Genomic DNA, 26,047 nt, shown 5'->3' with positions numbered 1-26,047 from the left:
ACGTACAAGCTGGGTTTTGAAGAGGGAGAGGAACCAGAGATAAAACTGCCAATATTTATTGGATCATAGAGAAAGCAATGGAATTCCAGAAAATCATCTACTTCTCCTTCATTGACTATGCTAAATCCTTTCACTGTGTAAATCACACACACACACACACACACACACACACACACACACAAACTGGAAAATTCTTAACGAGATGGGAATACCAGACCATCTTACTTGTCTCCTGAGAAGTCTGTATGTAGGCAAAGAAGCAACAGTTGGAACTGGGCATGGAACAACTGACTGGTTCAAAATTGGGAAAAGGAGTACAATAAGGCTGTATATTGTCACCCTGCTTATTTAACTTATATACAGGGAACATTATGCAAAATGTTGTCCTAGATGAAGCACAAGCTGGAATCAGAATTGCTGGGAGAAATATCAACAACCTCAGATATGCAGATGACACCACTCTGATGGCAGAAAGTGAAGAGGAACTAAAGAGCCTCTTGGTGAGAGTGAAAGAAGAGAGTGAAAAGCCAAACCTCAGCATTCAAAAACAAAGATCATAGCATCTTGTCCCATCACTTTGTGGAAAATAGAAGGGGAAAAATTGCAAACAGTGACAGACTTTCGTTTCTTGGGTTCCAAAATCACCAAAAATGGTGACTGTAGCCATGAAATTAAAAAGACCCTTGCTCCTTGGAAGGAAAGCCATGGCAAACCTAGACAGTGTATCAGAAAGCAGAGACATCAATTTGCCGACAAAGGTCTGTATAGTTAAAACTATGGTTTTTCTAGTAGTCATGTACAGATTTGAGAGTTGGACTATAAGGCAGGCTAAGGGCTGAAGAACTGATGTTTTCAAATTATGGCCCTGGAGAAGACTCTTGAGAGTCCCTTAGAGAGCAAGGAGTTGAAACCAGTCAATCCTAAAGGAAATCAACCCTGAATATTCATTGGAAGACCTGATGCTGAAGCTCCAATACTTTGGCCACCTGACTGAAAAGCTGACTCATTAGAAAAGACCCCGTTGCTGTGAAAGATTGAAGGCGAAAGGAGAAGAGGGTGGCAGAGGATGAGATGGTTGGATGGCATCACTGATTCAATTGACATGAATTTGAGTAAACTCCAGGAGATAGTGAAGGACAGGGAAGCCTGGCATGCTGCTGTCCATACCCTTGTAAAGGGCCAGACACGACTTAGTGATTGAACAACAAAAACATAAGGTGTCAGACTTGCATAATAAAAAAAAATATCTATAGACAATAAATGCTGGAGAGAGTGTAGAGAGAAGGGAACCCTCTTACACTGTTGGGATACAGCTACTATGGAGAATAATCTGGAGGTTCCTTTAAAAACTAAAATTAAACTACCACATTTATGCAGAGAAAATCAGAATTCAAAAAAATGCATGAGACCCCAATGTTCATTGCAGCACTATTTGCAGTGGCCAGCACATGGCAGTAACATAAACATCTATCAAAAGAGGAATGGATAAAGATGTAACACATACATACAATGCAATAGTACTCAGCTCGACTCCAACAGGCTCAGGCGGGCATGTGGTCAGAGTGGACTCAGCGCCATCACCGTCCTCTTTTTTAATGGGGTCCTCTAGGCAATGGCCACCGAGGCCTGCTGTACTAAAGCAAAGATGCAATCATGTCCTTTATTTTCTGTTCAGTTCAGTTCCATCTCTCAGTCATGCCCAGCTCTTTGTGACCCCATGGACTGCAGCATGCCAGGCTTCCCTGTCCATCACCAACTCCCGAAGCTTACTCAAACTCATGTGCATCGAGTCGGTGATGCCATACAACCATCTCATCTTCTGTCAACCCTTTCTCCTCCCACCTTCAATCTTTCCCAGCATCAGGGTCTTTTCTAATGAGTCAGTTTGTTGCATCAGGTAGCCAAAGTATTTGAGTTTCAGCTTCAGCATCAGTCCTTTCAATGAATACTCAGGACTGATTTCCTTTAGGATGGACTGGTTGGATCTCCTTGCAGTCCAAGGGACTCTCAAGAGTCTTCTCCAGCCCCATAGTTCAAAAGCATCAATTCTTCAGTGCTCAGCTTTCTTTATGGGCCAGCTCTCACATCCATACCTGACTACTGGAAAAACCATAGAGCTTTCTTTCCAAGAAGCAAGCGTCTTTAAAATTTTATGGCTGCAATCACCATCTGCAGTGATTTGGGAACCCCCCAAAATAAAGTCTCTCACTGTTTCCATTGTTTCCCCATCTTTTGCCATGAAGTGATGGGACCAGATGCCATGATCTTAGTGTTCTGAATACTGAGTTTTAAGCCAACTTTTCCACTCTCCTCTTTCACCGAGAGGCTCTTTAGTTCTTCTTTGCTTTCTGCCATAAGGGTGATGTCATATGTGTATAAGAAATTATAATATGCCGGGAGATATTTCTCCTGACAATCTTGATTCCAGCTTGTGCTTCATCCAGCCCTGCATTTCGCATGATGTACTCTGCATAGAAGTTAAATAAGCAGGTGACAAAATACAGCCTTGACATAATCCTTTCCCTACTTGGAACCAGTCTGTTGTTCCATGTCCAGTTGTAACTGTTGCTTCTTGACCTGCATACAGATTTCTCAGGAGGCAGGTAAGGTGGTCTTGCAGTTCCTTCTCTTTAAGAATTTTCCACAGTTTGTTGTGATCTATACAGTCAATGACTTTGGCATAGTCAATAAAGCAGAAATAGATGTTTTTCTGGAACTCTCTTGCTTTTTTGATGATCCAGCAGATGTTGGCAATTTAATCTCTGTTTCCTCTGCCTTTTCTAAATCCACCTTGAACATCTGGAAGTCCATGATTCATGTACTGTTAAAGCCTGGCTTGGAGAATTTTGAGCATTACTTTGCTAGCATTGAGATGAGTGTAACTGTGCAGTAGTTTGAACATTCTTTGGCATTGCCTTTCTTTGGGATTGGAATGAAAACTGACCTTTTCCAGTCCTGTGGCCACTGCTGAGTTTTCCAAATTTGCTGGCATACTGAGTGCAGCACTTTCACAGCATCATCTTTTAGGATTTGAAATAGCTCATCACCTCCACTAGTTTTGTTTGTAGTGATGTTTGCTAAGGCTCACTTGACCTTGCATTTCAGGGTGTCTGGGTCTAGGTTAGTGATCACATCATTGTGGTTATCTGGGTCATGAAGATCTTTTTTGTACAGTTCTTCTGTGTATTCTTGCCACCTCTTCTTAATATCTTCTCCTTCAGTTAGGTTCATCCATACCATTTCTGCCCTTTATTGGGCCCATCTTTTCATGAAATGTTCCCTTGGTATCTCTAACTTTTTTGAAGAATTCTCTAGTCTTTCCCGTTCTGTGGTTTTCCTCTATTTCTTTGCCTTGATCACTGAGGAAGGCTTTGTTTCTCCCTGCTATTCTTTGGCACTCTGCATTCAGATGGAGATAGCTTTCCTTTTCTCCTTTGTCTTCAGCTTCTCTTCTTTTGTCAGCTATTTGTAAGGCCTCCTCAGACAAACATTTTGGGGATGGTCTTGATCACTGCCTTTTGTACAATGTCACGAATCTCCATCCATAGTTCTCCAGGCACACTATCAGATCTAATTCCTTGAATCTATTTGTCACTTTCACTGTATAATTGTAAGGGATTTGATTTAGGTTATACCTGAATGGTCTAGTGGTTTCTCCTACTTTCTTCAACGTAAGTCTGAATTTTGCAATAAGGAGTTCATGATTTGAGCCACAGTCAGCTCCCAATCTTGTTTTCGCTAACTATATAGAGCTTCTTCATCTTTGTCTGCAAAGAATGTAATCAATCTGATTTCAGTATTGACCATCTGGTGATGTCCATGTGTAGAGTTGTCTCTTGTGTTGTTGGAGGAAGGTGTTTCCTATGACCAGGGCATTCTCTTGACAAAACTCTGTTAGCCTTTGCCCTGCTTCACTTTGTATTCCAAGGCCAAATTTGCCTGTTACTCCAGGGGTTTCTTGACTTCCTACTTTTGCATTCCAGTCCCCTATAATGAAAAGGACATCTTTTTTGGGTGTTAGTTCTAGAAGGTCTTATAGGTCTTCATAGAACTGTTCAACTTTAGCTTCTTCAGTATTAGTGGTTGGAGCATAGAATTGGATTACTGTGACACTGAATGGTTTGCCTTGGAAGTGAACTGAGATCATTGTCTTATTTTTGAGATTGCACCCAAGAACTGCATTTCGAACTCTTTTGTTGACTATAAGGGCTACTCCATTTCTTCTAAGGGATTCTTGACCACAGTAATAGATATAATGGTCATTGGAGTTAAATTCGCCAATTCCAGTCCATTTTATTTTGTGGATTCCTAAAATGTCGATATTCACTCTTGCCATCTCCCGTTTGACCACTTTCAATTTACCTTGATTTGCGGACCTAATATTCCAGGCTCCTGTGAAGTATTGTTCTTTACAGCATTGGACTTTACTTCCATCACCAGTCACATCCACAGCTGGGCACTGTTTTCACTTTGGCTCTGTCTCTCCATTCTTTCTGGAGTTATTTCTGTACTCTTCTCCAGTAGCCTATTGGGCACCTACCAACCTAGGGAGTTCATCTTTCAGTGTCCTATCTTTTTGCCTCTTCGTACTATTCATGGGGTTCTCAAGGTAAGAATGCTGAAGTGGTTTGCCATTCCCTTCTCCCACGGACCACATTTTGTTAGAACTCTCCACCATGACCCGTCCATCTTGGGTGGCCCTACATGGCTTGGCTCATAATTTCATTGAGTTAGACAAGGCTGTGGTCCACATGATCAGTGTGAGTAGTTTTCTGTGATTGTGGTTTTCATGCAGTCTGGCCTCTGACAGATAAGGATAAGAAGTTTATGGAAGCTTCCTAATGGCAGAAACAGACTCTGGGGGAAACTGGGTCTTATTCTGATGGGCACGGCCACGTTCAGTAAGTCTAATCCAACTTTGCTGGTGGGTGAGGCTGTCTTCCCTCCCTCTTGTTTGACCTGATACCAAACTTGGTAGGGGTAATGAAGATGACGGTGATCTCCTTCAAATATCTTGGGCACACACTGTTGTACCAGTGCCCCTGACCCTGTAGCAGGCCATTTCGACCCACACCTCCACCAGACTCCTGGACACTGACAGCAAGTCTGGGTCAGTCTCTTGTGGGGTATATTTTCTGCCATTGTGAATTATTAGAGTAAACCAATTTAGTCTTGATATGTCACCCTAAGGGCACGGCTTCATTTCTTAGAATTCTTGATTGCAAACCCCAACTTAAACTGGGTTAAAATCATGGCACATTTACATCCTTATCAGGGCTCTGATCTGGCAGGTCCTTATGAACAATGACGTCATAATATTATAGTATCACCAAATGCAGGGTCTGGCTGCTCTTTACTGAAAAGCCAATAAGCAGGCCTGATTGGTGGAAAGGAAAATTTGCTTTATTTCAGATACCAGCAACTAGGGTTGGAGGAGGGCAGATGTCCTGGAAACTAGTGAGGCAGGAGCTTTTTTTAGACAAAAGTGGGGGACAGCTACATATAGAAATAGCAGTCAGTTCTGACAGTTATCTTTAAGTTGGTCACTGGTGGCCTGCGCAGCGTCATCTTGGTAATTTTAGGTACAGTTAATCGTCAGATCCAGGGTCCATTTGTTTCCATTTCTTCGAGGCCAGTTCTCGGAATTGTGGCAGCTTATGTCATGGGTAGAGTCTGGTCATCGTGTAATTAACTTTCCACCCTAGCGTTTTAGTATCTACAAGACAGCTCACAGGATATGGCTCAGAATATTACACATAGCTCTTGAGAAAGAACTAAAGCTTCTTGACTATACTTACTGACTACATTGTCATTATTTGGTCTCCTTGGATTGTTTTCCTTTTGTTTCCATGTTTCCTACTTCTCAAATTAAACTTATTTGACTACAGTTTTCCACAGACAAAAGGCAAGTAAACGACATGAGGTTGTAGGGGGCAGGGGGTGGCGGGTGGCAGGCAGGTACCATAGGGTCCTGCTGTTTCAATAATCCCTAGCACCAGCCTGGAATCATTGGTCACAGCTTTTATTGCCATGGGATTAAAAAAAAAAAAAAGAAAAAGAAAAAACAGAATAAAACAACAGGCACCAAAATAGCAGAGTTGGGAGATGAAAGACAAAGCTGGTGCTAACTTGAAATACTTATCTCCTTTTAAATAACCCTAAGTCTGCCACCTGCCTCTTCTGTGCTTTGTGAAGTATTTACCTTGCAAAGAATAGATTGAATTCCTAGAAAGCAGTGAACCCAGACTGGATCTGCATGTCACCTGGTAGCCTGAAATTAGAGCTCCTGGAATGAAGCAGACAAATTCCGAGATACAAGCTTTTCCAAGATACACAGACCAGGCCTGTTCGAAGTTTATCACCAAGCCTTTGGCGGTGACATACTGCAGATTATGTCCACAAGGAATGAACGTTGTGATTAGAGGTTTGAAACCTTCAAGCCCATCACCAGGAAGGGGACAGCAGCTGGAGGTTGTGTTCAATCACCGACATCCAATGATTCAATCAACCATGCCTGTGTAATGAGGCTTCCATGACAATCCCTGTAGGACTGGAGTTTCCAGGTTGGTTAGCAAGAACTCATACACACGCCTGGAGGGTGGTGCTCCACAACTCCCTGGGAGCAGAAGATCCTGCATTTGGGACCCAAGTACGTAGCTCGTATCTATTTATAGCCTTTAATTTTTTATAATTAAGCCAGAAATCTAGTAAGTAAAAAAAAATCAACGCTATTTCTCTCTCTCCCACCCAGGGGTGGACTTTGACTTTTAAGTGTTACTTTTGCTCTAGTAGATAGCTACATACAGGCTTCATCATTTCAACCATACACATCCCAAAAGTGTAGCCCAAACAAGTGTAGTAGGGAATGGATTTTATGCACTACCCCTTTATTGCAAAGGGGTTTGCATGACCAGCAAATCTAGCAGGCGTTTAATCAACTTAATAAAGCCACAGTGGAGAAACTTCGAAGCATCACCAATGAACGAGAAAATTCTTTTTCCCCTAAAATCCATGCTCCCATCATCTCCACAGAGCTCCACTGCTGAAAGTATGGTTAACCACCCTGTTTCCTCAGCAAGTTCGCTCAATAGGGATGGAAAACTCTACCATGTGCTGCCAAGTTACCAGCTGTTCCTCAGTCGTCTCCGACTCTTTGCAACCCCATGGTGCGCAGAACGCCAGGCTTCCCTGTCCATCAACTCCCCGAGCTTGCTCAAACCCATATTCACTGACTCCGTGACGCTATCCCACCATCTTATTCTGTTGTCCCCTCCTTCTGCCGTCAATCTTTCCGTTACCAGTCTTTTCTAAAGAGTCAGTTCTTTGCATCAGGTGGCTGAAGTATTGGCTAATTAACTTCCATAGCAAAGCTCTCCTTGAAAGGGTAACACTTGGTATTAACCCATGATTTCAAAGGCTTCCCTGATAGCTCAGATAGTCAAGAGGCTGCCTGCACTGCAGGAGACCTGGGTTCAATCCCAGTGTCACTAAGACCCCCTGGAAAAGGAAATAGCAGCCCACTCCAGTACCCTTGGCCTGGAGAATTCTATGGATAGAGGAGCCTGGCATCGCAGAGTAGGACACGACTGAGCGACTAACACACACACCCCGTAAGAAACCGTATGGATGCTTAATAATCAGTCCGGCCTCTAAGTAACTCAAAAGGAGCTAACTCGTCTGTGTGCAGCACTCTTTTTGAGCAGCTAGTGGCTCTGAAAAGAGCCTTTGGAGTCAAAGATTAGCAGTCACATACGCCAAAGAATCTAGGCTCGTTCTCCACGAATTCGCCGTGCCAGCTGAATATCCTTAGGCATGATGGTGACACGCTTAGCATGGATGGCACACAGATTGGTGTCTTCAAAGAGACTGACTAGATACGCCTCGCATGCCTCCTGCAGTGCCATCACAGCGGAACTCTGAAAGCGCAGATCAGTTTTGAAATCCTGCGCAATTTCCCGAACCAGGCGCTGAAACGGCAGCTTCCGAATCAGAAGTTCGGTCGACTTCTGGAAGCGGCGGATCTCGCGCAGTGCTACGGTTCCAGGCCGGTAGCGATGAGGCTTCTTCACGCCACCGGTGGCTGGAGCGCTCTTACGAGCAACTTTGGTAGCTAGCTGCTTACGAGGCGCTTTGCCGCCGGTGGACTTGCGGGCAGTCTGCTTCGTTCGGGCCATGCCGCTACCGCTTCCGTCACCTAGATGACAGCAGCTCTAACTGTCTCCTCCGTCCCTCGCCAACGTGCGTAAGCGCGAAGCCTGCCCTCTTTTATAGAGGGTGTAACCTTCCCATTGGCCAATCGCTGGGTGGCGTGAGGGCAGGCTAAGCTCTGATTGGTCCATGGAGGCATACTGCATGGGCGCTTGCCCCTTATTTTCGCGATGCGAGGGCTTGGCCCCGCAGGCTGGCGTCTGGGAGCTCACAGGGTTGCTCGAAAACCGAGTGGGTCTGGGTTGGATGCGGGTGGGCCTCAGGTTTGGGTTCAGGTGGGCGTCACTGTGTGTGTCGCATCTCCCTGTACAGCTCCCTTGTTTTTCCTCAGCATTCTCTTCCTCCCCTGTGGGCTGAGGGAAGAAAGTTCTAGAAGCTTACACTCTGTGTTTGGCCTGTAGGTGGTGACAATTGGAATTTTCTTGATGGTTAAAGGAATTCCCTCAATCGTTGTGCCCTGCAGTGAACCATCTTCGCCAAATGACTCTGATGACACTCAAGATGGGGGTGGGGAGGTGGGGGCGTGGGGGTGGGGGTGGGGTGGGAGAAGCGAAAATAAAGATGAAGTAGAGGACCGAAGGGAGGACCTCTGGCAGGATGCTGCCCCCCCCCCAGACATGCCCTCTTCCCTGATTGGCCTTCGGCACATGCTATTTGCATTCCCCTCCCTGATTGGTGGCAGGTAGAAGCCCTATTTTGCATAAAGCTGAACCAAGGAGGAGTCAGCACGTATATAAAGGAGAAATCAAGGAGGAGGTAGACTTCTTCAGGGTTGGTCCTCTCTCCTGTCGTGACAGTGTATTATGTGTTACGTTTTTAATAGTTTTTCTTGCCTGAACTCTGACTGGGTCATAATTAGTCTGCTGTTTCAAACTCTTGCTATACCAGAGGAAAGCTGAGATAATCTTGCCTGCTTGAGCTGTAATTTGGTGTTTCAAAGCTCTTATGTTGATAACCTGCTGAGAGAAATAAACCAGCCTGAGAGTTCTGAACAAGATGCTTATCTGCTCAGCTCTGGTTCAGTATTCTATCTCCGGGCCCTAACCTGGGAACTGGCTGGGCTCAGGGTGAAGCCTTCCCTGACCTACCGTCCCATCGACTGCCCTGGCATTCCACTTCCTCATACCCGATTCTTCCTAGTCTTGCTCACTTCTCAGTAAACCCGTGAGAGGCTTATAGGCCTTAATGACATAGCTGAAGGGCATCAGAATGTGCCATCCCCAATACTAAGCTGCTTGAGCGGAAGGATTGTTTTAAATTAGACACTTGTAAAGCAGCTGATGCGAGAGCATTCTGAGGTCTCCTCTTTCTTACTGAAAACGGGAGTTAAAACTCCCTCGTGAAAGATGCCTGCCCTATGCAAAAAGAAACAGTCTTGTCATCAAGGGTGAAACATTAAGACCAAAGAGGATTCTGCACAAACTGACCTTACTAAGATAATTCCTGTCTTGTATTTTCCCAGGTATATTTTAGTCATTTTTCCATAATTGCCTTTCTTTGTTCAATCTAACACAAAAGCATTTAGGTTTTGTCTGTGGGTATTCATTTCCTTATGAGGACTCCTGAGTCATGGTGAAACTTTCATGCTTTGCTCTTACTAATTCATCTTCTGTTAACAGAGCCCCAGCTAAGAACTAAGATGGGTAGAAGAAAGAATTTTCCTTTCCTATTGCAATAGCCCTTTCCCCTCCCTTGCAATAATCTTTTCAAATGAAAATCTGTGCTTACTATATCTGGATTTGTTTTTCATTTGACAGTGATTGTTGCACAAAGTCCTGCCACCCTCTTCAAGTCAGGTGTGGTTGGCTAGGAAAGGGCAGGAGGACCAGAGGGACCATCCTAAGCAAGCCCTGGTGTGCATGATATGGGTCTGACTAGGGACAGACTCTTCATCTGACTGGGACACACTGGTTAATCTCCAAGCCATCACTCATTGAGAATAGGCAGTGTCAGAATCTCTGCATGTTCCCAGGGTTAAAGAGTATGATGACGGATGGATATGATGGTAGTTTGGTAAAGCTCAAGACTATTTAAAAATATTTTTAATGCATAAAGTGGAATGCCTCAGAATGTTTTTAAATATGTAAAAAAAATGTTTAAATACAAAGGATCAATTTATTGAAGTTACCAAAATATATACAAACTATCAAAATATAAATTCATCACATCATTATAAATGTGTATCTTTATCAATGATTAAACAGCTTCTAATTGGAGACTTACAACTACTGTCATTTCAAAGTAGATATGAACATTAAAGATATTTAGAGATCTCTGTCATGGCCTTACTGTGACATGATTCCATACCCTAGCCTCTATTTAGCATACCAAGTTCAAAGTGATTTTCCTAGAGTTTGAAATACAGGTTTATAGCCAATCTCGGTCCACTTTCAAATGACACTATTTCAATTTCATGGGTTAGCGCAGGTAACTTATAAATAGTAATAACAATATTACCATTTCCTCCCTTCCATCCCTAACATTGCTGTCATTATCATCCAATCTATTGTTGCCGTTACTATTTGAACAGTTATCAGTTATTAAGGATAATTTTTTTTGAGCTGGATCGAAGAGAATCTTGCTGTGATATATGTCAGCATATACTGTCAATGTTTCCCTGAGAGCTTTATAGTTTCTTGCCTTGCATTTTAATCTTTAATCCATTTTGAATTTATTTTTGTGTATGGTGTTAGAAAGTATTCTATTTCCATTGTTTTACATGTAGCTGTCCAGTTTTCCCAGCACCACTTCTTGAAGAGGCTCTCTGTTCTCCATTATATATTCTTGCCTCCTTTGTCAACGATAAGATGCCCATAGGTGCTTGGGTTTCTCTCTGGGCTTTCTATCTTGTTCCATTGCTCTACATTTTTAGTTTTGTGGCAATACCATACTGTCTTAATGACTGTAGCTTTGTTTTAAGCTGAAGTCAGGTTGATTCCTCCAGCTCCATTCTCTTTTTTTTCCTCAAGATTGCTTTGTCTGTTCGGGGTATTTTATCTTCTCCTTCACTTTTGATGAATAATTTTGTTGGATACAAAATTCTAGGTTAGTGATTTTTTAAAATACAATAATTTGTATATATGTCATGCCACACTTTCACGATTTCTGATGAGAAGTCTTTGTCTGTAGTGTTGCCCCACCCCCAACCCTGGTTCTTTCAAGGTATTTTCATCTTCAGTTTTCTGTAACAGAATGTAATGTGCCTCAGCATAGATTTCTTTTTTACTGGTGGTCTCTGAACCTCCTGGATCTGTGGTTTAGTCTCCATCATTTTGGAAAATTCTCAACCATTATTCAGATATTTCTTCTACTCTCTCCTCTCCTCTCTTCTAATTACACATATGCTACAGCTTTTGTAATTATCCCAGTCCGAGGATATTCTATTTTCTATTTATTGTTATTATTCCTTTTTCATTTTGGATTTCAGTTCGGGAGATTTCTATTGACATTTCTTCAAGCTCATGGATTCTTTTCTAGACTGTAGAAAGTTGGCTAAGGAGCCCATCAAAGACAGTCTTCATTTGTTACAGTGTTTTCAATGTCTCACATTCCCTTTTGATACTTTCTTAGCATTTGCCCTCTACTTTATCCATTAGAGCCCTTAACATCTTAGTCACAGTTTTAAAATTCTGGTCTGAAAGATAATTCCAACACTTGTGTCATATCTGAGTCTGGTTCTATGCTTATTTAAATCAATTTGGACTGGGTTTTTTGTTTTGTTTTGTTTTTGATGGGAAAGACTAACAAATCTCTTCAAGAAAATGAGAGATACCAAGGGAACATTTCATGCAAAGATAGGTACAATAAAGGAGAGAAATGGTATGCACCTAACAGAAGCAGAAGATACTAAGAAGAGGTGGCAAGAATACACAAAAAGTGAAAGTGAAGTCATTCGGTTGTGTCCAACTCTGCAACCCCATGGACTGTAGCCTATCAGGCTCCTCCATCCATGGAATTTTCCAGGCAAGAGTACTTGAGTGGGTTGCCATTTCCTTCTCCAGGAGATCTTCCCGACCCAGGGATTGAACCTGGGTCTCCTGCATTGCAGGCAGACGCTTTGCCATCTGAGCCAACAGGGAAGCCCAGAATACAAAGAACTATACAAAAAAAATCTTCATGGCCCAGATAACCACGATGATGTGATCCCTTACCTCTAGCCAGACATCGCGGAGTGCAAAGTCAAGTGGGCCTTAGGAAGCATCCCTGACAAAGCTAGTAGAGGTGATGGAATTCGGTTCAAACTGCTGACCCACATGCTCTCTAGGACATTTGGGGGGCAGATTTGATATCCTGCAGGAGTGACCTGGAAGGACGTGACCCAGAGGGCTGCATGTGCCTGGGAGTGAGCTGAGGACAGGGCAGCAGGAGGGAGAGGGGTTCTGGAGGCCCATGGGCAGCACCGACAGGAGGAGCTGTTGGGTCCAAAGTTGAGAGAGGAGAGAAGCACCAAGACCTGGTGTCCGTGGAGACCTCTGCAGGAGGCAGTAGAACCCAGCTGACCAGGAACTGGGAGGGAGGGAAGCAGGCAGAGAGAGGGGTGCAGTTTTAAGCTTCTGCTGGGCATGCACTGGAAAAAACCAAAGCTTCTTGAGGCTTTGTGAGCAATGAATAGGAATGACCCTGGCTGGAGGTAGGGAAGTTGTGGAGGGGGAGGCATTAGGCAGATTCTGATGACCAGGGCTGGGGCAGCCACGTAACAGGATGATGTAGGAGAACAGCTCAGCTCAGCCCAGATCTGATGGCACTAGGAACGGGGGGACCCAGGACTTCAAGTGCTAATCCCAAGTTCCTCTGCTCTCCCTAGTCTAGGGGAGCACAGAAACTTTGGGGGGAGGAATCCATTTGCTTTTTCATTTGGAAGATTCTTGAATCTGTTGGTGAATATATGGAAAGTGATACTGTAGGGAGGAAAGACCAGATGTGCAGCAGAGGCTGGCTACAGGCCACACCTAGAGAGAGGTGAGATCGCCTATTAGACTTGAGCCAGGCTAAACTGAGAATTCCAAAAACTAGGAACACTTTATCCGCAGTGAGCATGGATGCTTCTGAGGCTGCCCAGACTGCATTCTTCTTCTGGGATCTCCCTCCCTTTTCATCTTAATAATTAAGTGCCCTCCCATAGGAATATGGGGAGAATGACCAAAATAATTCCATTGAAGGGAATGATATGTGTCAGTTGGCTGGGAAGAGGGCTTGAAACTCCACCGAGTTAGGCAGAAGGAAAAGCTATGGCTACCCAAAAGACTCCATGCCCCTCTCCCGGCATGGTCTCTGAGGAATGCTACTGTGCAGGCAGGCCAGCCCACACTCCACCTACTGGATAAAAGTGATGGAGACACAAACTCCTCTTCTTTTTAGTGCATATCCTTGTATTAGGTTCACGTATCTTTTTAAATCAAGGTGAAATTCACATAAACCATTCTAAAGTGAGCAATTCAGTGACATATATTATTCACAATCACCTCTTTCCATCTCTGAAATATTTTCATTACCCCAAAAGTGAACAATACTCCATATTCCTCTAATACCCAACAAACTTGCAACAACTAATCTACTGTCCTTATGGATTTGTTCTGTATGTGATCATATAAACAGGATCATACGATATGTGACTTTTAGTGTCCAGCTTCTTTAACTTAGCACAACCTTTTTGAAGTTCATCCATGAACATGTCATTCTTTTTTATGACTGACTACTCTTCCACTATGGCTAGACCACATTTTGTTTATCCATTCATCTGTTATAGACATTTGGGCTGTTTCTATCTTTGGGATGCTGCTGTGAATGTGAGATGGGTGTCTGGGTAGCTGAGTCCGTATATGTATCTGGGGGATAGAATGGCTGGGCCATACACTGTTTTCTTCAAGCATGAGTCTGACGAGCTTTCTCTAGGCAAGGCAGGCAGCTCTGCATATTGCATCATGATCACACCAGACCTGCCCAACAGAACTTTCTGTCATGATGGAGACCTTCTATCTCTGTTCTGTCCACTGTGGCAGCCATTAGCCATGTGTGGCTAGGACGACGGAGAAACTGCACCTTTGTATTTAATTTTAATTAACTGAAAATTAATCAGGGCTTGTGGCTATATAACTCAGCCTTAGAAGTGACAAAAGAAGGGCTTCCTCTTGGAGCACCTCCCCCCTCATGCTTCCCAGTTAACACTCCACTAGGGGCACTGAAAATCTGGAGCTCAGTGATGACGCTTGCAAGACCCAAGCTCTCTGTTCCTGAGAAACCTTTCTTTCTTAAATAACACTGAAGGGGGTGAAGACATACAATGACCTACACAAATATCAATACAAAAATAGAAGTTTAAAGTAGAATTGAAGGCTGTCACCGGAAACACAATGTACAGATCTCCAGAAGACTCTATAATCTCTTGCATAATCCTTGCAGTTTGTTTCATTGAAATGGGTCCCATTAGGCAATGTGAATGCTACTATCTACCTACACTGCAGAGGAGTTGGCTGTTGTTTCCACCCACACTGATGGTTCTTACCAATTTTTGGTGCAAAGTTTTATATTGCTAGGATATTTTCTAAAGACTAGCAAATACGTGGTTAGCTCTAGACAGTGTCTAGGGAGCCGTGGTTTGAGTACATCTAATTAAAAGTGAAGTTGCTCAGTCATGTCTGACTCTTTGAGACCCCATACTGTAGCCTACCAGGCTCCTCTGTCCATGGTATTTTCCAGGCAATAGTACTGGAGTCAGAGAAGACAATGGCACCCCACTCCAGTGTTCTTGCCTGGAGAATCCCAGGGACAGAGAAGCCTGGTGGGCTTCTGTCTATGGAGTCGCACAGAGTCGGACACGACTGATGCGACTTAGCAGCAGCAGCAGCAGTACTGGAGTGGATTGCCATTTCCTTCTCCAGGGAATCTTCCCAACCCAGGGCTCGAACCCTGGTCTCCCGCATTGTAGACAGACGCTTTACCGTCTGAGCCACCAGGGAACCCCAATTTTGTAAGATAAATACTTATTATGTAACATTCCGAATGTTTTAGTGGCCTTTGTTATAATAAAAAAATTAATGGAATCAGTAAGGATGACAGCAAGAATAACATTTACTAAACTCGTAGTGTGCTGGAGATTTTTAAACATGGGGATTACTATGGAATTACTCATTTAATCCCTTAACCCCATGAAGTAAGTGCTATTAACGTCTTCACTTCTCAGTAGACTTTGCAGAAGTGTATCTGGTACACTCCACCCCTTATTTGTAACATCATGTGGAATTCATGAACAATCATCTTTTGAAATATCCACATATATATTACTCAATCTGGTCCTAACACTGTTCATTTTAAATTTACTCAATTCACGAAAGTAATTTTATCAAATTCAATGTACTAATAATTTTGACTTTAGCTATCAGTTTAAGGGGATCTCTTATTAACGTTTAACCAACCCAAATATAGTAATTTAAACTCCTTTAAATAATTATTCTATATAAAATAAAATTTCCTTTAAAAACGTGCACCTATTTTCAAAATGTAAACTGATACATTTCAAATGCTGAAAATGCATCTAGCAAGACATATCCTTCCCAAGACCTTAGAATTCGCAATACAATAAATTCTGATCTCATGTTCTCTAAAAGCCTAACTCGTGCATTCATACCCTTTAAGATGTAAATCACGTTTATCTATCAGAACCTCAAATCGCAGATTTTCTTCTAAGATTACTTTCAATACCAATTCAATGTATGGATTTCTCCTAGAATAAGAAAACAGTCCGTACTTGGCGTCTGAATGTCACAGTAATGACTTCTCGGAGTCAAAAGTAGCTTGTCACCGATAATAACAAAGTCTTAAGGGTGAGTGGGATTAAAACTCCATGACCTTGGGGGTGAGATTCAAGAGAAAATGTCATTCCCTGCTGCAAACGAACACACAGCCCACTGAGCCCCTATGAGCACCCAAATCATGTCTCTGGTTCGATTTCCCGCAAGCCCAGCCTTGCTCAGATTCGCACAGAAACGCGCTGCGAAACGCGCCCTTGGCCAGTACGGCTCTTTTCCAGACACTGTGGGTGGCTCTTAAAAGAGCCTTTGGTGTCAGGGAGCCCCTGGGGAGCACGACCGTTTCCGGCCCGCCTCCGCCGCCTCACTTGCCCTTGGCCTTGTGGTGGCTCTCCGTTTTCTTGGGCAGCAGCACAGCCTGGATGTTGGGCAGGACACCGCCCTGCGCGATGGTCACGCGGCCCAGCAGCTTGTTGAGCTCTTCATCGTTACGGATGGCTAACTGCAGATGGCGTGGGATAATACGCGTCTTCTTGTTGTCGCGCGCCGCGTTGCCCGCCAGCTCTAGGATCTCAGCCGTCAGGTACTCCAACACGGCTGCCAGATAGACAGGCGCGCCAGCACCCACACGCTCAGAATAGTTACCTTTGCGGAGCAGCCGATGCACTCGGCCCACAGGAAACTGCAAGCCCGCGCGCGAAGAGCGCGACTTCGCTTTCGCGCGCGCCTTACCGCCCTGTTTGCCTCGGCCGGACATCTCCCAACCACTCACAACAACAAAATAGAGCCAAAAAACAGAACACCAACCAACAAATTCACTGTAAGCAGAGAGTCCTTATATATAGTCTTGAGGTAGTGCAGCCGGCGCCTCCCGATTGGCTAGTGATGGTGACCAACCAGAAAAGAAAGTCACAGTTTCCCCCTAATTTGCATCTGCCTTTTCCAGTGATGACGTTGCGCGTTGCTTGACCCTATCAGAAATTAGAAACTCTGGATCCCTCATTTGAATACAGGACGTATAAGTTGAGTTGCTCTGCAAAGAGGCCTTTTTTTTCTATCTGAAGGATCCGCCGTCATGCCTGATCCGTCCAAATCAGCTCCCGCACCCAAGAAGGGCTCCAAAAAAGCTGTTACTAAAGCGCAGAAGAAGGATGGCAAAAAGCGTAAGCGCAGCCGCAAAGAGAGTTATTCCATCTACGTGTATAAGGTGTTGAAGCAAGTGCACCCGGACACCGGTATCTCTTCCAAGGCCATGGGCATCATGAATTCGTTCGTGAACGACATCTTCGAGCGTATCGCTAGCGAGGCCTCCCGTTTGGCGCACTACAACAAGCGTTCTACCATTACGTCCCGGGAGGTGCAGACGGCTGTGCGCCTGCTGTTGCCCGGCGAGTTGGCCAAACACGCTGTGTCGGAAGGTACCAAAGCTGTCACCAAATATACCAGCTCTAAATGAGGTGCACCTCGGTGCCCGGAAACCCAAAGGCTCTTTTCAGAGCCACTCACAAGATCGAGAAAGGGTGTCGAACACGTGAAGGGTTTGTTATGTAAAAGCATCCCTTGTCTACTTCGTGGCGGCTCATAGATTACTAGGAGGGCGCCCGGATTCTTCTCCCTACCCCCACCCCAACCCCTGTCCCATAGACGTGTGCGCGCGTGTGTACGTGAGCAGAAAGCGAAAGCGTACCTGTATTTTATCTGGTCGGGGATGGGCTGGCGAGAAAAAATAGCAGTGCGGGAAACAACGAAAAGGCTGCGTGTCCACCCCTGCTTCCGCTCAAAGCTATCGACGCTTCACTAAGCAAAATAAGAACCTTGAGTTAAGTGTTTTTAGGGTCTGGAGAGTGCCATTTCCGAGGCTTGCGGGCATGGTACAGTTTTGTGTGTGCATGATGTTCGCCTGTGGGCGGGTGGCGCGGGTCATCATCACCCCCACCCCCCATCCCCCGCTTCCCCAGAGGGACCGTATGCCATTCGAATACCTCCGTGTTCATTAATGAGTGAGCCCGAAGATGCACTGAAAGACGCTCTGGGTGAGGCCCCCGGGGGTGTTGGACAGCTTTGGCGCTAGCGCCTGGCGATGCATCTCCGCCCAGACCAGATATCTTTATCCTAAGGCAATGAACATTTACGGGAGAATGTTTGCATGTTTGGATTCTTCAAAGGCGGGATGTTTGAAACCGAAAGGAAAATGGAAGCGTGGTGGAACACAGCGCTCTGTGCTCGAGAACTGGATGTAATAAGCCCACCCAGGCTGCAGGTAGTTAGGGGCGGGGGTGGGGAGAGGAGGGCAATTTAAGAGAAAAATAACCTTTTTCTCAGCAAATGTAAACTTCCATTTCAGCCCCATTATTCTCAATGACGCACTAGTGACGCAGAATTTTCCCTTTGAGTTCATGGCATTCATTTGGAAAGTGTCATCTTAGTTCAGATAAAGTGCTTTAGCGTGAAGAGTTCACTCTGAGGAAGACATCGCCCACCTTTTTTGCCTGTTTTTTTTTTTTTTTTTTAATGTAAGAAGGGGATTTCAAATAATCACTTTCTTGAGCTGTTCTGAGAATTAGATGTTGAAAGGTCGTGTCATCATCTCGGGCAAGGAACTGACGTTCAATTAAAGGCTGACGACCCGGGTTTTGCAAATCATCTCCAAAGGAAGAAGCTTGCATGCTTGATTCGGTGGGAAGGATTGGGGAGAAAACCACAGCGGCTGGAAAACGCCCACCTCATTCCTTTTTCTACATGGGTCCACTGTAAAAGAATTTCTAAAACCCCAAACATTTTAAAGTTGGCGTTCAAAATACTTTATGGTTAGTTAATAGTTGCCAGAATGCAAATCCCAAGATAGGACGTTTTACAAAACAAAATGGTCTCATATCAGTTATTTTTAAAATATAAATTTATTTATTTTAATTGGAAGCTAATTACTTTACAATATAGTATTGGTTTTACCATACGTCAACATGAATCTGCCACGGGTGTACACGTGTTCCCCATCCTGAACCCCCCTCCTACCTACCTCCCCATACCATCCCTCTGGGTCATCCCAGTGCACCAGCCCCGAGTATCCTGTATCATGCATCGAACCTGGACTGGTGATTCCTTTCACATATGATATTATACATGTTTCGATGCCATTCTCCCAAATCATCCCACCCTCGCCCTCTCCCACAGAGTCCAAAAGACTGTTCCATACATCTGTGTCTCTTTTGCTGTCTCACATACAGGGTTATCGTTACCATCTTTCTAAATTCCACATATATGCATTAGTATACTGTATTGGTGTTTTTTTTTTCCCTGGCTTACTTCACTCTGTATAATAGGCTCCAATTTCACCCACCTCATTAGAACTGATTCAAATGTATTCTTTTTTAAGGCTGAGTAACCAGTCCATTCTAAAGATCAGTCCTGGGTGTTCTTTGGAAGGACTGATGCTAAAGCTGAAACTCCAATACTTTGGCCACCTCATGCGAAGAGTTGACTCATTGGAAAAGACTCTGATGCTGGGAGGGATTGGGGGCAGGAGGAGAAGGGGACCACAGAGGATGAGATGCTGGATGGCATCACCGACTCAATGGACATCAGTTTGGGTAAACTCCGGGAGTTGGTGATGAACAGGGAGGCCTGACATGCTACAGTTCATGGGGTCACAGAGTCAGACACGACTGAGCGACTGAACTGAACTGAATACTCCATTGTGTATATGTACCACAGCTTTCTTATCCATTTGTCTGCTGATGGACATCTAGGTTGCTTCCATGTCCTGGCTATTATAAACAGTACTGCAATGAACATTGGGGTACACGTGTCTCTTTCAGTTCTGGTTTCCTCAGTGTGTATGCCCAGCAGTGGGATTGCTGGGTCATATGGCAGTTCTATTTCCATTTTTTTAAGGAATCTCCACACTGTTCTCCATAGTGGCTGTACTAGTTTGCATTCCCACCAATAGCGTAAGAGGGTTCGCTTTTCTCCACACCCTCTCCAGCATTTATTGCTTGTAGACTTTTGGATCGCAGCCATTCTGACTGGCGTGAAATGGTACCTCATCGTGGTTTTGATTTGCATTTCTCTGATAATGAGTGATGTTGAGCATCTTTCATGTGTTTGTTAGCCATCTGTATGTCTTCTTTGGAGAAATGTCTATTTAGTTCTTTGGCCCATTTTTTGATTGTGTCGTTTATTTTTCTGGATCACATCAGTTTTTTAAAGGTTTCTATTGAAATAGCTATTCAATACCACAGTCAGTTTATAGAATACACTATTAAATTATTCGTTAACACTGAGCTAGTTTATGTAATTCTTTTTTCACCTTGAACTCATATTTTCATTCAACTTCAGATTCAGCGTTTCATCCTAATGTAAGATATGTATATTTAGCATTGTTTTATCTACCTACTTTATACACAAAAATGGAAATTGAAATTTAAAAACTTGTTGGTGAGCAGAAATAAGTTTAAAAATCATCTGGACAATACACTATTGTTTAAATATAAATAAGTTTTGATAGGTTTATATAAAACTGATAATAAAACTTTCGTGAAAACTGCATTTAAAGATATGGATAGTGGTCTCTGCCTCCCACACCCTCCTTTCCTTTCTGCCTGAGTGAGTTTGTGCACTCATGGACATATATAGTATTGTTATAGTTAGTGATAGCAGTGTGCAGGCATTATTTCTTTCCCCTTGTTCTCTTTTATAGATATGAGTGTTTGAACGTATCTGTATGTTCTATCCGTATATGTTTGAACATGTCTATACGTTTGAACATACCTATACGAACATATCTAGTGTTCTAACGTGTTTTTTATAGTCTGAAACAATGTTTACAAAAATAAATACTTCGGAATGGAAATTTTTTTCCTAGCAGTTTTACTTACTTCTTTGCCTTCCTAGTTGTAATACAAAATTTAAACAGTGATCTGTCATCAGAAGACAACACCTTTCATTTTCTCAGTAGATACCTGATTCATATTAAAAACTACTGGCTTCTGGTGGAGCTCCTGCACTAGAGGTGGCCAAGTCATGAACCGCAACCTGTCGACAGGGCTGCCAGGTCGGGACGGCAGAGGCGGCGGTGGCCATGGGGAGCTGCATCACCAGCACGGTCCAGCAAGCACTGGCTCTTCGGCATGCTCAGCGGGCTCATCAGATGGTTAGCCCTGAAAATGCCAAATCCAGCTCTGATGATGATGAACAGCAGATGCAGCTTGATGAAGAAATGGAGACTGAAATTTGCAGAGTATGGGATACGTCAATGGATGAGGACGTGGCTTTGTTTCTCCAAGAATTTAATGCTTCTGACATATTTATGGGAGTATTGGCCAAATCAAAATGTCCTCGATTAAGAGAAATATGTGTGGGAATTTCAGGTAATATGGCCTGTTTCCACATTCAGGGAAGAAAAAAGAGAAAGGCCAAGGTGCTTTCTCTTAGCAAATCTTTTCTTTTTATTTGGAAAGGACAGCCCTCCATGGCCAGAACCATGTCTAATGTCCAGCCCTAACTGCAGGTATTTGAAATCAAGTACTTTTTTTCTTTCTGGCCTCTACAAGAGAGAAAGGAGATACGAGTGGCTTTTGAGTATACTCAGTTCCTGGTGTTTGCCACAATATGCAAACCTTTCTATCCATTTAAATTGTATTGATGCCATGCTAGGTTGTTAGTAGCAATCAAAAGTAATTACCAGTTTTGTTACAGTTCACATTTTTTCCAATGTTTTACATACGAAAATGGAAATGCTAACATCCTGATGAAAGAACACTAGCAGAATTCTCTGGTTTAATTTCAGAAAATGATTTGCTTGAATGAATTCGGCTTTTTAAAATTAACATTGAGGAAGCTTCATAACATCTGGGTTGTTCACAAACTGTTATATGTGATTTTCCTCTCACACTCTATCATTCATTATAGTGCTTCCTAATGAAATGTATTCAGAGGATCAACCAGGTACACTTATAGGAAGTTCCCAGTTTGTATTATTTCAGTTGCTGAAAGTGGACTTTTAGTAGATTTTCAGAAAATATCAGTTATGAATGAAATAGCCGGCTTTTTAAGCCTCTCTTCTGGTATAGCCTCTTCTCAGTATATTGCAGAATCTTTTATGCTTTAAAGCATTGGTCTTGCCTCACACTTTGTATTCTTGCCTTGAGGGACTTTTGCTGATAAAATACAGGGCTGCCCTGTGCTGTTCGTAAGAAATCTATAATTTCCAGTTTTGGGGTAGTTTTAGTGTTAAAAGTACCCTGCCAAAAAGAATTGAACAATAAAATTAAAATCTTCCTCGGTTAAACACTTAAAAAAAAAAAAACCTACAAAATTCAGTTCTTCAAATACATTTGAATCAGTTCTAATGAGGTGGATGAAACTGGAGCCTATTACTTATACAAAGTGAAGTAAGCCAGAAAGAAAAACACCAATACAGTATACTAACGCATATACATGGAATTTAGGAAGATGGTAATGATAACCCTGTATTCGAGACAGCAAAAGAGACACAGATGTATAGAACAGTCTTTTGGACTCTGTGGGAGAGGGAGCGGGTGGGATGATTTGAGAGAATAGCATTGAAATATGTATATTATCATGTGCAACAGATCACCAGTCCAAGTTCGATGCATGAGACACGGTGCTCAGGGCTGGTGCACTGGGAGGACCCAGAGGGATGGGATGGGGAGGGAGGTGGGAGCAGGGTTCAGGATGGGGAACACATGGACACCCATGGCTGGTTCATGTCAATGTATGGCAAAACCACTACAATATTGTAAAGTAATTAGCCTCCAATTAAATTAATTTTAAAAAATTCAGTTCTTCACTTTGAAATAGGGGCCTGCTGACTGGGTCCAAGCCCTCAGCCTCCTACCAAATTAGATTGGGAGTCAATATCTTAATGAAAACTTACAGTCATATGAAACTAGTTTCACATATCCACATGATTCTTTAATAAGCTTAAACCATAGGTAGGTCTAATAAATGGAAATTGTCTACAGCAGAAACTGTGATAGAAAGTGCTAGGAGTGGCAACAACAGTGTTTAGTATCAAAAGTACAATTAAGTAAAATGAACATTTTACAATAATTTCATATATAGTTCACAGCTTTCTGTGAATAATGCAAAACACCCATTAATTTCTTAGTACTTTTTATACTAGCGCAGAGAATTAGCTTGAAGTTAAAAAGGCTGCCCCTATTTGCTGAATAGTCCAGTAGAGGCTGCACACAGCCCCGGGTGCAGAATGGACCTGATTTGGCCCTCTCCTACGAGGAGAATCTGTTAAGGAAGAGGCAAGGCATATGGAATCTCTGCTACAGAGAGTCTATGATTAAGAAAATTGGGGAAAAAATGTATATATAAACTATGTTTATCATATTGTTACAACAGAGAAATATATGGTCTCTTAAACTAAGTGGAAAGTTAAACTAGAGCAGTTAACCAAATACTTGAGAATACACAGAAGTGAGGAAAATGGGAGAGGCACAATGGAGTCATTCTCCAGAGAATAACAATTTCAAATTCTCTGAAATAACAAAGGCAAATGCTTAAAATTAAGGATCTGAAAGGAACTGGAGGAATTTTGCATGTACACAATCTGAAATGCATCTAGGTGACTCCCTTTTTCATCTAGAAATTTGAAGTCAAATTTGTTATTATGAAGTAAATATTTTGGAGGAGGAAAAACTCTCTTTAATAAGAAATTACAAATGCAAAATAGAATTTACTGTGCAAGAAGTTAAATATTGATTAAAGGGTAGCAGTCACTGGAAATGATGTGTGTGAAGTTCCTGGAGGAGGGATCAGATGACCATTGTCCACCTGAGGGGACACAGCTGTGAATCCAAATCTCACATAGCATTTTGGCTCTTGGAGACTGGGTTGTTCTGTGAAGGTGTTTTTCATGGTTTGGGAATCACCAGCACTATGAGATATTTTTTAGATTGAGAACAGCATGGGCCTGTAAGGCTTTGCATGCCCTAATTGTTATTAAATGTGTCATACAGGCAACATTTATTTTGCATACAATTTACTGAAGTTTTTTAAAAAGTACTACATTTGTTTTATTGAAAAGCCTCTTCAAAGGAGCATAAAGAAGTTACAGTAGACATCACAGAATTATAAACGGTCCTGAGATTACTATGAGTAATTATACACCAATAAAATTAAAAACCTAGACGAAATGGACAAATTTCTAGAAATGTACAATCTTCCAAGACTGAGCCAGGTAGAAATAGAAAATATAAACTAACACCAGGATTGAAACTGGGTAATAATAATAATCCTTAACCGAACAGGTTCACAAGTGAATTCTACCAAACATTTAGAGAAGAGTTAACCCCTATCCATCTCAAATGATTCCAAAAATTTGCAGAGTAAGAAATGCTTCTGAACTCAGATCTGAGACCAGCATCACCCTGACATTAAAACTAGACAAAGATATCACAGCAACAGAAAATTAGAGGCCAATATCACCGATGGCTTGGAATAAAAACTAGTTAACATCGTCAAAATAATAGGGAATGAGGCTGTAACTAGGGGGCCGTGTGCTTGAAAGCACATCACAGCTGTCCCTAATCTTATTAGCTGTGAAAGGGATATGGTGGCTCAGTGGTAAAGAATAGCCTGCCAATGCAGGGTTCTTCTCCCAAAGGATATGTCTCCTCAAGCAAGGGCGACAAAAGAAAAAATAAATGAGACTATCTGAAACTAAAATATGTTTGAATAGTGAAGGAAACTATCAACAACAAAATGCAAAGATTGCTTACTGAATGGGAGATGTTTGTAAATGATATGTCTGCAAGGAATTAATATCCAAAGTATACAAAACTCATATGACTCAACATAAAACCCCCAAACAATATAGAAAACCCAATTGTAAAAAACGGGCAGAGGATCTGAATAGATGTTTTTCCAAAGAAGATATACAGATGGCCAATAGGCACCTGAAAAGATGAGTCACAGGTAAATGAGTCACAGATATGAAAGGTACAGCACGGGAAATATAGTCAGTCAACAATTATATCGCCTTCCCTAGTGGCTCAAACGGTAAAGAATCTGCCTGCAATGTGGGAGACCTGGGTTCAATCCCTGGTTTGAGAAGATCCCTTGGAGGAAGGCATGGGACCCACTCCAGGGTACTTGCCTGGGGAATCCTTATGGATAAAGGAACCTGGCGGGCTACAGTCCATGGGGTTGCGAAGAGTCGAACTCAACTGAACCACTGAGCACACACAATAATTATATAATATTTTTGTATGCTGACATGACAACTAGATTATCATGGTGATAATTTTAAAATCTTTAGAAATATGGAATCACTATGTTGTGTATCAGGAATTAACATAGTGTTGTAGGTATTTTACACTTCAAAAACAAGAAAACTCATAGAAAAAGAGATCAGATCTGTGGTTACCAGAGGCAGGGGTGGGGAGGGGATGGGGGAATTGGATGAAAGCAGTCGAAAGGTACAACTTCCAGTTTCTTTTAACTTATACAATGATATATGTTAATTATACCTCAATAAAACCGGGGAGGGGGAAAAAAAAAAGCCCAACTCAAACCGTTTATGAAGCGTATGTCAAAAAGGTATACATGTTTTTCGGATAAATAACCAACCTAGTTCGGGGGATTTTAGCTGAGTCTTGAGGGTCTAGACCACTACCTGTGCTCCCGCACTTTTAATATTTTAAAGAGGAACAGCCTTAATACTAGTACTTACAAAAAGCTGCTCAAACTTAATGCTGCTTAAATGCTTGAGGAAAGAAACTCAAGCGCTTTGCTGTGGCAAACGCCGGAAGGACGCCCCCACAAGTCACAGCCTGGTCTGCGCTTCAACACTCGGAGCCTCACCAAGTGTCATGTCCAGCACACCCCGGCGTGACCCACGAGGGAGTGTGGTTAGAGAGGGAGGTTGGCACTAAGCGTTGTCGGAGGTGACCCCCTCACCTGCAAGGCACTTGCCACTTGCAGACAGAAGGACCTGGACCGGGTTCAAGAACTCAAGCGGCAGGGCTGCGCCCTCTCAGGCTTCTGACTGGGGCTGAGGCTAACACAGCAGGTCTTTTTGGTGAATATGCCACTTTAAAATTTAGCTTTATTTCAGGAGC

At 42.9% G+C, this 26,047-nt stretch overlaps 3 protein-coding genes across 4 annotated transcripts in view; 1 reads left to right on the top strand and 2 right to left on the bottom strand.

The window, feature by feature from the left end:
* Positions 1 to 16,748, bottom strand: part of TRIM17 (tripartite motif containing 17) — a 48,373-nt gene extending 31,625 nt beyond the window's left edge. Inside the window, exon 1 of one of the 2 annotated variants that reach the window (XM_069590475.1) lies at positions 16,326 to 16,748. In XM_069590475.1, the coding sequence (XP_069446576.1) occupies positions 16,326 to 16,710 (385 nt within the window). In that variant the 5' untranslated portion in view covers positions 16,711 to 16,748. The remainder of the gene's footprint in view (positions 1 to 16,325) is intronic. The other variant, XM_069590476.1, reaches the window with a different exon arrangement.
* Positions 7,690 to 8,174, bottom strand: H3-4 (H3.4 histone, cluster member). The gene has a single exon (XM_069590588.1). It carries the CDS (start codon positions 8,172 to 8,174, stop codon positions 7,764 to 7,766), a length of 411 nt encoding a protein of 136 aa, XP_069446689.1. The 3' UTR covers positions 7,690 to 7,763.
* A 263-nt stretch (positions 16,749 to 17,011) lies between the features above and the next one.
* H2BC26 (H2B clustered histone 26) lies at positions 17,012 to 17,901 on the top strand. Its single transcript, XM_069590590.1, has one exon. The coding sequence runs from the start codon at positions 17,029 to 17,031 to the stop codon at positions 17,407 to 17,409; it is 381 nt and encodes a 126-aa protein (XP_069446691.1). The 5' UTR covers positions 17,012 to 17,028; the 3' UTR covers positions 17,410 to 17,901.
* Positions 17,902 to 26,047: the final 8,146 nt, after the last annotated feature.

Source organism: Ovis canadensis, chromosome 5 (genome assembly GCF_042477335.2).
Source record: "Ovis canadensis isolate MfBH-ARS-UI-01 breed Bighorn chromosome 5, ARS-UI_OviCan_v2, whole genome shotgun sequence".
In the NCBI taxonomy this organism is placed as follows: Eukaryota; Metazoa; Chordata; class Mammalia; order Artiodactyla; family Bovidae; genus Ovis; species Ovis canadensis.
This window is presented reverse-complemented; position numbering and strand designations above follow the sequence as displayed.

Excerpts from the sequence above, each read along its gene's own strand:
- H3-4 (XM_069590588.1), bottom strand. The coding sequence starts at position 8,174 with ATGGCCCGAACGAAGCAGACTGCCCGCAAGTCCACCGGCGGCAAAGCG.
- H2BC26 (XM_069590590.1), top strand. The coding sequence starts at position 17,029 with ATGCCTGATCCGTCCAAATCAGCTCCCGCACCCAAGAAGGGCTCCAAA.